Source organism: Apium graveolens, chromosome 9 (assembly GCF_009905375.1).
Source record: "Apium graveolens cultivar Ventura chromosome 9, ASM990537v1, whole genome shotgun sequence".
Taxonomy (NCBI): Eukaryota; Viridiplantae; Streptophyta; class Magnoliopsida; order Apiales; family Apiaceae; genus Apium; species Apium graveolens.
The window spans coordinates 25,336,133-25,347,965 of record NC_133655.1 but is presented as its reverse complement, the minus strand read 5'-3'; the positions used below and the strand labels follow the sequence as shown (position 1 = coordinate 25,347,965).

At 35.0% G+C, this 11,833-nt stretch overlaps 3 protein-coding genes across 3 annotated transcripts; 2 read left to right on the top strand and 1 right to left on the bottom strand.

Moving 5' to 3' along the window:
• The first annotated feature begins 333 nt into the window (after positions 1 to 333).
• Positions 334 to 4,439, top strand: LOC141687482 (phosphopantothenoylcysteine decarboxylase HAL3-like). Its single transcript, XM_074492774.1, has 3 exons — positions 334 to 533; positions 1,966 to 2,307; positions 3,824 to 4,439. Exons 2-3 carry the CDS (start codon positions 1,999 to 2,001, stop codon positions 4,115 to 4,117), a joined length of 603 nt encoding a protein of 200 aa, XP_074348875.1. The 5' UTR covers positions 334 to 533; positions 1,966 to 1,998; the 3' UTR covers positions 4,118 to 4,439.
• A 1,052-nt stretch (positions 4,440 to 5,491) lies between these two features.
• LOC141683540 (GDSL esterase/lipase At3g48460) lies at positions 5,492 to 7,648 on the top strand. Its single transcript, XM_074488278.1, has 2 exons — positions 5,492 to 6,325; positions 6,865 to 7,648. Exons 1-2 carry the CDS (start codon positions 5,693 to 5,695, stop codon positions 7,369 to 7,371), a joined length of 1,140 nt encoding a protein of 379 aa, XP_074344379.1. The 5' UTR covers positions 5,492 to 5,692; the 3' UTR covers positions 7,372 to 7,648.
• LOC141683539 (uncharacterized) lies at positions 7,384 to 10,123 on the bottom strand. The gene is made up of 2 exons (XM_074488277.1): positions 9,209 to 10,123; positions 7,384 to 9,119 (listed from the first exon to the last, which is right to left on the bottom strand). Exons 1-2 carry the CDS (start codon positions 9,991 to 9,993, stop codon positions 8,432 to 8,434), a joined length of 1,473 nt encoding a protein of 490 aa, XP_074344378.1. The 5' UTR covers positions 9,994 to 10,123; the 3' UTR covers positions 7,384 to 8,431.
• Positions 10,124 to 11,833: the final 1,710 nt, after the last annotated feature.

Below are 11,833 nucleotides of genomic sequence, written 5' to 3'. Positions count from 1 at the left end.
ATTATACTTTAGTTTTTGATCCATAACAATGCCGAATTGGAATAGTAGTTATTTCAGTATTGAACAAATGCATATGGATATACTGTAGTGCATAAAAATTGATATAAACCATGAAAGTTTAAAACATAAAATGGTTTAAAATTATTTAGCAAAATGATTTAAAATTAACATTTGTTTATTTATATTATATTACACTTGACAAAAGTTTTCGAGATAAATGTTTTAAAAATGGGCTATATTTGTAGTTGAGCCCGCCTAATGAACAAAAGAAATCTTAAATTCAAAAAAAGAAAGAAAATAATTTCTGGATATTTTTTTTACATCTTCATACTAAAAGTTAAGCCCAGTTGTTCATCACCGTCATTTTATATCACCAATCAAAATCTCACTGACGTTGATTTCAAAAAAAAAACATCTCACTCACGTCTGTTTCTTTTGCGCAACACCTGCACCACGTGGTCGGAGCTCAGCTTAATCGACGGCGAAACGTTACCTTTTAGCGGCGTCGTCTTACTCTTTGAATCTCTTTTCAGGTAAATTGTTTAATTCTTTTAATTTTCGTGTACTGAAATATTTAAACCCTAATTTGTTGAATTACATCATCTTTTGTATATCAATTGCTTGATTTTTGGGAGTTATTATCACTAAAATGATTTGAGTTGAATTGTTATGCGTTGTCGTATGTGTGTACACATGGTTGAACTTATCTATTTGTTCGATTTGTAGAAAGTATAACGTATAAGATTATTCTTATATTGAATTCTACACTTTAGTTGAAATTATTAATCAAATTGATTACCGAGTAGGCACAAACTCCGAAATTGTTTTCCTTCTAATTGTAACTGTTGTGTTATGAGGAAAAACAAATTAATGACTCGGAGGATGTGTTAAGTAATGCCTGTTGTGTTTACGAATGTCTAGTCGTGGTAATCATTTGTTGAAATTTGTTGCTAAGGCACTGAGACTTCAATTATGCACAGGCAATCATGTATCCACTGAACAAGTACAACATGTTTTTTTTTATCAAATATGGCATATGGCTATCGGTATACCATGTAGTTGTATTCAAATGCTTTGGTAATCCCGAGTAGAAGAACTGTTTGATGTTTTATTCAATCACTTGCACATTTACATGCAAAATGCTTTGACGATATAGTGTTGTTATTGTACTGGAGAATTTTCCACTGAGAGCAACTCCAATGGGGGTGCCAAAAAAGAGTGTCAAAGTGCCACATGGCATGATACTTGACACTCTTGTTGGCTCTCCATTAGAGTGATATGAGTGCCAACTAAAGTTGTCCATTTTTGGCAGCGTCCCAAAATAATAAAAAATGTATTATATCCCACTAAAGATACATACTTTTCTAGATAATTTTAATTATACTTGTAAGAATATATTGGCAAATTAAGTGCCATTTTTTGGCGCAAATTGTGGCAAGGAAGGTGCCAAAAATACTACTGAATAAAGAGAAAAAATAAGATATTAGTACTTATGATGATTTGGCAATATTGGCACCTTCCATTGGTACACCCCCCCCCCCAATTGAAGATACTAGATGGGTACAAAGAAACATTGTTCAACTGGCTTACAAATGACTTCATATTTCCGGGATTTATTACCTCACCTGTTAATTAAAATTGTTTCCCGCAATCGGTATTTCTTAATATTTAAATTTTTTTCTTAATGATTTGTATTTCATTACATATTCTGGTATCATAAAGTTTACGCTTCAGACTTTATCAAAATAGATATTTTATCAGCCTACTTACAATATTATGTTATTATGTGTTATAAACATCCTTTCGTGCTTATTCTTAAATTCTGTCAATTCGTTATATGACTAGTTGTGGTGCTGAAAGAGCTTCGCCTCAAAAGTTGAAGATCTTGAAATCTTCGATCAAATGTATAACAAACTTTTATTAAGATTTGTTGGCCTTCTTCTCCTTTACCTTCTTTCTTATCAGGTGAATATTGTAGTTGGCATCTGATATCAGCCAATGGCAGAACCGAATGGTCCTCCAAGAAAACCTCGGATTTTACTTGCTGCCAGTGGAAGTGTAGCTGCCATAAAGTTTAGCAACCTTTGCAGTAGTTTTTCTGACTGGGCTGAAGTAAGAGCTGTTGCCACTAAAGCTTCTTTACATTTCATTGATAGGGCATCACTACCTAAAGATGTGACTCTATATACGGATGATGATGAATGGTCTACTTGGTCAAAGATAGGTGATGGTGTCCTTCACATTGAGCTCCGCCGGTGGGCTGATATCATGGTAATTGCTCCATTATCAGCAAACACACTTGGCAAGGTAATCTGCCTTAAATGTAGTATGTTAGTCATTTTACTGTTTTACAATTTGGTCGAATTAGGAATGAGGATTGAGTTGGCTTATCTACATCTTTCGAATAAATTTGTGAAGAAATTTTGAAAAGAAATAGAGCGCCTAACTTAGTGTCCATCAGTTGATGTAAATGAATCAGCAAATCCGGCAGGTCTTAATGGGATACTGCCTTTACTGTCCTCAAGGTCCACATAACTGAAGTATTTTCCTTCAGCTTCTTGCCATCCCTTCACCGTTTGGTTAAGTGAAAGGCTATAATCAATACCACAGTAATCATCGATTTCATCTTTTAGTGGTTTCCATTTCTCAACTAGTGTACCAGGACGTTCACTGCATGACCCAAATCAGGTCTTTTGTTGGGCTCTCTAGCAGTGCAGTGACCAGCCAATTCAGCAATAGTGCAAATGCTTTCAAATATTTCTTCTTTCATGTCCAGGGCTGGGTCAATTGCAGCCTTTAGCTTCTTTACTGGATTTGATATTCCAGAACCATGCTGCCATGTATTGGCTTTCCTCGGGTCTTTCCTCGTCGAGTGCCATCAACCCAGTTACCAGCTCCATTAGCACAACACCAAAGCTGAAGACATCAGCTTTTGTTGTAATCTTACCCGTAACCGAATTACAATAATCACGAGTTAGAAGATATCTTAAAATCCTGGAAGACAATACAATAAAATCATAACCGTGTGAACATGATTTGTTGAAATATGTAGTAACATATGAAGACATCCAGCAGAGCGAAGACCTATATTAGGCTCTTTAATCTATGATATGTATTAATGAATTCTGGTCTCTTTTTTTTAGGAATTCAAAAATAAAATTATATATTACCCTCCCTGAATCAAAGCATTAATATAATACAGAAAGACTATATGTGTAAAAAATTAAATTTAGACCAGTTTCTTTGAAACATTGAGAAGAAACGCCTGGGTAATTGGTTACATGTTATTTAATTGAGGCAGAGTGTAGGAACTCTGTAGCTATTCTTACAGAAGATATGCTTTTCATTACAGATTATGTACGTCTGTTAAACCAGAAGGACATGAAAACTGAGTGGCGTATGTCAACAAGTGAACTTAGTATAGCAAAAAGAAATAAGTTATTAGTAACAATAAGAATTTTTACCTGCATATTCTGGTGCTAGGTCACCAAATGTTCCGGCTAACCTTGTAGCCGTGGATTTCTCACCATCGGGAGCGAGTCTCACTAATCCAAAATATTTTTTGGAACAACAAGAGAGGAAGTCTAATTGGTCATTGTAGGCTTTTTGGACCTCAAATATTTGACAGCATCGCACAAAATATATTATACTTCAAAAGTGTACATGTATATGTGGTGTACCTGTATATGTAGAGACACCAAGATATACAATTTACACTTACCCTTGTCAGCATTTAGTTTGGTTGAAGTTGATCTAGTGACCTAATGAAAGTTGGTTAATTTTGCATAGGGTCTTATTATTGCTCATTTTGTTCTCACTGTAGATTGCTAACGGATTGTGTGACAACCTGCTGACCTGCATTGTGCGAGCATGGGACTATTCCAAACCTCTCTTTGTGGCCCCTGCTATGAACACCTACATGTGGAACAATGTTTTCACAGAAAAGCATCTCATGTCAGTTGACGAACTCGGAATTTCTCTGATTCCACCAGTATCAAAGAGACTTGCCTGCGGTGATTTTGGGAATGGTGCCATGGCTGAACCGTCACTCATATTCTCAACTGTAAGGCTTTTTGTAGAGTCAAAGGCGCAGTCAAGTGGTAGTAATATTCATTAGTCGCTGGTAATTTCTTTTGAATCAAATGTCAAGGAGCCAAGAAATGGGCAATAACTGTTGTGTTTCCTTTGTTTGGAATGTAATGTAGCATGTTTGCATGTGTGGGGTGTTACTTGTTGAATTTAGATAGGTCTTGACGTCCCATGTAAGATCTAACCTGTCAGACAGTTTGCGGAGCAGAAGCTGGTAAGTGCCCAAAATTCCTGATTTCTAAATGTTTGGGAGGTTTTGCAATTTTTTGTTGTTGTCATGCTAAATGATTAGAGGATTTCAGGATCCACATCAGTATTTGACGTTTATAATAAGTTGTCTACTTTAGGCCTCTGAGTCCCGGAAATGAATGAATACTGTGAATGGTTGTAAAAGAAACTCTGAATTCGAGTACCAGGCCACCGAGTAACTAACAAAAAATACAGCATCCTTAAAAAATGCCTGGAAATTGTAGGCAGAGAGCATTAAGGCCGCACCGATCCCTATTGACTTATATCAAATCTTCCCAACTACAGTACTACATTTCACCTGTTCCGTGTAACATTCCAAGTACAGTTTATGTATTTATATACTCTACCTAATTACACTCTGGCTTATTTTCTCCACCTCCATTCCCGGTGAACTTCTGTGTAGTAATAGTATAAGAGCCCGAAGGTTAATTTTTTTTTTTTCTTATTTCTTTTGTGAGCTGTTCTTGTCTCTATTCCTAGGCATAAACAACGCGTCAGGCGTCAGGTCCCTAACGAATTTTCAGTCCTAAACATTACACTATTTCACGTTAGCAACAACTAAAGAAAAAGAAGAGAAGTTACCTTTCAGTCCCAAAGTTCACTTTCCAATATAGTTAAAAATCTCAATTAATAATCTCGTTAAAATAATATTTTTCTCCGATCTCTACATAAGAGCAAGTCCAACAATGTTTTAGTTGAAGGTTTAAATATAATATAAAATATTATGCCCTAGTAACTTGGGACATATTTATTTTAATTCAACTTTAACAATATGTCTTATTCTTATTATATGTTTAATATTTTATTATTAAAAATTTACTTTTATCATTAAAGTACAATATATAGTAGAGAGAGAAAGAAAAAGTGTAAAATAATATATTATAAAATATAAATAGGGCAATGAGAGAGTTAACTTAAAATAAAATTCAAAAATGTTGTCCTAGTGATATAAGGTATCACTAGGACATTGTAGGATCAAATTTTTTTGTCATATACCTTAAATTTTAATTTAGGATATCATATAATGTATCCCTTGGAGTTGTTCTAGTTGACACAGTTTAACTGTATAACATTTGCCTCGGATAGAAACACAGACATGTGGCAGTTGCATCAAACTTAAGCAAAAAAGAGGCAATCGTTTATGGGCTGCATTCAGTTCTAGAATAGATATGAACAAATTTAATTGACCATCTATTTTTTTTATCTGTCACACCGACAAGAAGCTAAACATTTAATTCTCTTACCCACAACGGCTCACAACTACTACTTCTCAACTCCACTATTTACTCCTGCATAGACCTATTTGATAACCCATGCATTCCATAGCTCAACCTGGACCATACAGCCTTGAACGATGCCTTCTTTTGCAGTTTTCTTATCATTCACCATTTTAGTATTTGCTGCTTCTACTCATGCATTTGCAGCTAAGCCTGGAACAAACACACGCCCATTCAAGAAGATTTTTGCGTTCGGAGATTCTTTTACCGATACTGGGAACACAGTTTCAGGCGAAGGCCCTTCTGGTTTCGGATATGTGTCACACCCTCCCTATGGCAACACCTTTTTTCACCACCCCACCAACAGATACTCTGATGGACGCCTTGTGATTGACTTTGTCGCGGAAAAGCTATCAATGCCATATCTGCCACCATATCTTAATAACAATGCTGATAGATCAAATGGTGTGAATTTTGCTGTTGCTGGTTCCACCGCTATTGAACACAAATTTTTTGTGAGGAACAACTGTACATTGAATGTTACTCCTCAATCACTTCAAACACAGTTGTATTGGTTTAAAAAGTTGTTAGCAAGTCAAGGGTGTGTTAACATGACTACAACCCCGAATCAGTGCAAGGCAGTGTTTGATGAGGCCTTGATCTGGGTTGGCGAAATTGGTGCTAATGACTATGCATATATTATTGGATCTGCTGTCACTGGAAATACCATTCAACAGCTTGCACTTAAGAGGACCACTAACTTTGTACAGGTATTTACATAAACTTCTTCTTGTTTTTTTTCTAAATGCAAGCAGGGCATTTGTGAATACTATAATGCCATCGTGTTCCGGAATGAGCGAACTGGATTGGGGTTTCATAGGTTGGTGAAATTGGTGCCCCCGTTTAAGTGGAATGGTTGATTCCATTCCCTGCAAATATTTGGTATTTTCCTGTAGTTTTGTTGCAAATGGTACGTGTCTTCGACTGATTTGATCGGTTATAATTGCAACTCCATTGTGCCTACAAGTTGACTATAATAAGGGATATATCAAGCATAAACATAAAGATCCACCTAGAATTTCTTGCCTAGTCTACAGACTCCTATGGATAAATTTTACAAAGTATGTTCTCATAATTACTAATTCAACATCTATTGCTTATGTGCCTATACACCTATGTACACAATAATAACTAAATCTGTATGCATGTGAAAAAGGTTCCTAATCAAATCAATAATATAATCTGTCAACATATATTTGGCAAAATATATACATATGGACATGAACTTAGCAATTGCTATTGAATACAGGCCTTGCTCAACAAGGGTGCCAAGTATGTTGTAGTACAAGGTCTGCCTACAACAGGGTGTCTCACATTGTCCATGTATCTCACTGGAGAAGATGACAGAGATGACATCGGATGTGTAAGAAGCGCAAACAGACAAAGCTACAGTCACAACACCATCTACCAAGCAAAGTTGGAAGACTTCAGAAAACAATTTCCGGAAGCTGTCATTGTTTATGCTGATTACTGGAATGCCTATCACACGATCATGAAGAACCCGGCCAAGTATGGTTTTAAGGAGCTGTTCAAAGTTTGCTGCGGATCCAGTGGTGGAGATTTAAATTATGATCTGTTTGGACCATGTGGCTCACCTGTCTCGAGCATGTGTACAGTCCCTTCTCAGTACATCAATTGGGATGGAGTGCACCTCACTGAAGGCATGTATAAGGTGGTTTCTGACATGTTCCTTAATGAAACATTCACTCATCCTCCATTTGACTACTTGTTAAAGAAAAAAATGCAAGCGGGGTAAACTAATTGGGACTTCAAGTTAAAGAGGAAGAAGTAATAGTGTAGCCATGTAATAATATTTCTTATCTTCTTGAAGTGTAATAGACCTGGCAATTTTGTGTGTTTGCGTTTTAAAATTCTTCTTGTCGTGTTTGGGTACATGAAAATATTTTACTTTGTGTTTCTTGTAACTGATTGATGTAACATCAAAGCACACGAATATAAATAATAAAAATTTATACTATAAATTTATATTTATATAAAAATAATAATCAATAAAAGATATTTGATTTTGTGTACCTTGTGTGTAATACATACAAAAAACTTTTTAATGTCATGTGTGTATTATGTATGTTACATGAAAATTATTCAGTTGTAAATGGGTCTGAAAAACTTGTCACAAAAAGAACAAAAGTACACATGCGATATAAAGGTATAAAAGTGCATTATTGTATTCTCAACGACTGAAAATAGAGCCAAGTATCTACAAGTTATAACAACAAAAAGGGAGCAAGATACAATTTCTAAGAGTATAAAATAAGGATCCTTGTCAATTTACATATGTGGACTTGTGTTGGTACATGGATTCACCAACTTTCAAGCTCCCACACAAATTATAAAATGCACAGCAATCCAGTTATATTTGTTAAAATGTTAAAGAAACAGTTCTGTATATTTGACTATTTTTAATGATGAAAATACAAACATGTATAAAAATATCATAATTGTAAATGTTATAAATTACTGGCACTTTTTTTAATCTAGTTGATACAATTTTTACAATTGTGAAGCAGGGAATAAGACAATATAAAGGAAAATACGGCTGAAAATGTTTAAAAAGTAAGTGCAAGAAGTCAACTTTCCTGTCGCATTTTGGGAGTGAGCCCTTGTTTGCTGCTCTTGATAATAGGCAATTGTACTCTGACATATATGTTCATTTCTGCTCAATCCCAAGTGACATTACATTGTGCTTATATGAAGTTGGTAAAACTCTCCTGTTATCAATATATTGATGCTTTTTCAAATCATGCAGAATAGCTAGAATGTAAACATGATTCCAGAAAGTTCCAACATATTCAAGCTTATGAAGATATGGCCCCAAATGCAAGAGATATTAATTCATTTGACAGTAGAAATCCATCTGGATCACTTAGACGGATATATGCCAGTTTCTCTTCCATTTTCTGCTCATCAGATAGCAAATTTTCCAATTCATCTGCTGCAATTTCCCTCCTGTCCTGGTCCATATAGACCACATGTCCACTTGCTGCATATGGTTTATAAACATTACAAAGTGAGATAACAAGGGAGCCACCAAAAGCTTCCCTGTAAGCCTTCAAATCTAAGCCTCTTGCAGTTCTTAAAGAGAGCATCACTACATCCATGGCTGCTTCATTGAAGTCAATGCTATCATCCTCACAGTCTTCCATAACCTCATCCATGGCTGCATCATCGGGGTTAACGTAATCGTCCTCAAAGCTTTCTATCACTCCATTCTCTAAATCTTGAACATAACCCATATATTCCTTCAATTTTTTTGGTCTTGAAAATCTTACTCCATTGATATAACTAGCAGAACCCAAACCAAACCCATAAAATGATTTATTATTATCCCAGTACGTAAGATTATGCTTGCACTCGAAACCCTTCTTGCTGTAACTACTAATCTCATAATGATTGTAACCTGCATCTGCAAGCATTTTTGAAGCCAATCTATAAAACTTGGCAGACTGTATGTCAGAAGGTAAAGGGAACTCCCCGGGCGTGTACCTGCACAAAGTGTAAATACATAAATAAATATCAAATCTAACAAGGTTAAACCTACTTTGTCCACACCATAATGCAACTAACTCACTTACAATACTCCAAATTTGGTGTCTTGTTCAACTTGCAAATCATAAACCGATACATGGGTAGGCTGCGCCTTAATAGTAAGCTGTAAACTCTCCTCCCACATTTCCGGTGTCTGGTGTGGAAGAGAAGATATAAGGTCCATACTCCAGTTCCCCACCCCGCATGATCCAACAATATTAATCGCCTCATAAACTTCATCAATACCATGCGCACGCCCACAAGATTTCAACAATTCTTGCTGAAATGCCTGAACTCCTAAAGACACTCTATTAACACCCAAGTCGATAAACTCCTTCAACTTCTTCCTATCAAACGTCCCCGGGTCCATTTCCATAGATATCTCCGCATCAGAACACAACCCGAATTTCTTACTCAATATCTCAAGAACGTTAGCAACAAGCTTCGGAGGCACAAGCGATGGAGTTCCACCTCCAAAAAACACAGTCTTAAGAGGAACACATTGGTTCTTTTCCACTTGAGTTGCAACAATTTCGCGGGAAATCACATCAATGTAGTTAATAATTCGCGGGTCATCGTCAACCTGAGCTGAAGAGCCAAGAGCAAGTATTGGAAAGTCACAGTAATGGCATCGTTTACGGCAGAAAGGGAGGTGAAGATAAGCTGAAGCTGGAGGGTGAGGAGTTATTGTTTTTGTGTTGGTTGAGGCAATTTGTCGAACAGATGGTGGGGAAGTTTGTGTAACTGCATTGCAGATGTTTAGGGGGAGTTTTGGGAAAATGTGTTTGGTTGGGAAGGTGGTGAAAATGGGGGTGAAGGTTGATCTCAGCATGGCCGCCGGACAGCGATGATGATCAAACTGCAAGAGGGTCTTTCCCTCTTCCCGGGGAAAATTGGTCTGACGAATGTTCTAATGAGTTTGAATTTATTTTTTACGGTAATTAATATGTCCCGCTTCAAATGTCCATAAGTGCGTCTTATTTCTAATTATATTTATAAACATATGATAAAGTTGTATGGAGTCCACCATTTAATTGGAATCCTCGGAATCCATCTATGTTCTGTAAATAAAATATCTTCTAAAATGTGTTATCTTGCAAAACATGTTTCACAAATATCATTACTTAAATAAAATCATGCAAATATCATATATTTACAAGTACAATATGTATGTTCTGCAATACGAACATTTATGTTCTGCAAACTAAGCATGTTTTGTACAATAATATATTTTGCAACGTTCTACTTGTAAAATCTATGCAAACTGCAAGATTTTCAATAAAATTGTGATATTTGTAGAATATCATTCGAAAAATAATACGTTTTGCAACAATTTAAGCTATATTTTATTTGCAGAACATATATGGACTCCCATGAAATAGGGGACTCCAAAGAACCTAACATATCCCATTTTCAAAAATTTTAACAATTTTAAGTTAACCATTATTAATTTACTATATAACATTTTTGCACGACATATATAATCTTTAGACTTAACTTCTTAAATATTATATTTTTAAATGTTACTACTTTACTTCTTATGAAATACTCCCTCCGTCCCTTTCAATTGTTTACATTTTTAGAGAGTGTCCGACACACATTTTAAGGTGCATATAAAGTATAGTTCTGTAAAAAAAATTTACAATTTTTTTTTCTGAATAAAAATTAAAACATTCAACTTTTATTCAGAAAAAGAAAATTGTAAAAATAAGTTACATAACTATACTTTTTATGCAACTTAAAATGCGTGTTAGACACTTCATCAGAAATGTAAACAATTGGAAGGGACTGAGGGAGTAATACAAATGTAGAATACTTAATTAATTAGTTCAGGTTATAACATATTCTTGCCATGAAACATTTTAACAATTTCTCACACTATTTGTTTAAGTTGTGTCACACTAAAAATAATTAATATCATTTTTCTCACTAAAGTAAATATATAGATGTTCATTACTACGTGAAAATTTCAGTCAAAACAATAAAAAAATCAAAAATTTCATAAGTAATTAACATAACTATGAAACAAAATCAATAATCCAAACAAAAACTAATTGAAGTATCTACTTTCACTCTAACCCTTTTACTTTTTGAGTTAGAGCATATGGGACCACCATTTGTAGTTTTGTTATGCCCGGGTTGGTTACACTTGCTGCAACACCTTGCTTGATTTTTTTCTCCCGGGATGGATTATCATAAACCTTTCTTCTATTCTTTCTAGGCCTGCCTTGTTTTCTAATTAGCAAAGGTGGGACAAAATTGCTCCAGGGCTACACAAACAAATACAATAACTATTAGTTATTTTAAAAAATTGCTTTTATGATTTAATATAACAACCCTTTAATTTAAATACATCTTCCCAATCAAATCTTCCAAAGGTACCATCTCTGATGTATATATTATCTTATAATTATCCCCAGAATAATATCTAGCGCAATACATGAGAATCCACAAAAATAAATTAATAATATTGATATGTATTAACAACTATATTATTATTTATTTATTTAATTGAACACTTACTCAACCCAATTGGGTATGATCTGTAGCAAATCACATACTGCATGTTGACAAGGAAAACCTCTCAACGGCCACTACACACAGCTACATTTTTTTATCAAGATCAACAGTGAAAATGAAGAGTGAATGCTTCTAACTTCATAAACCTTGCC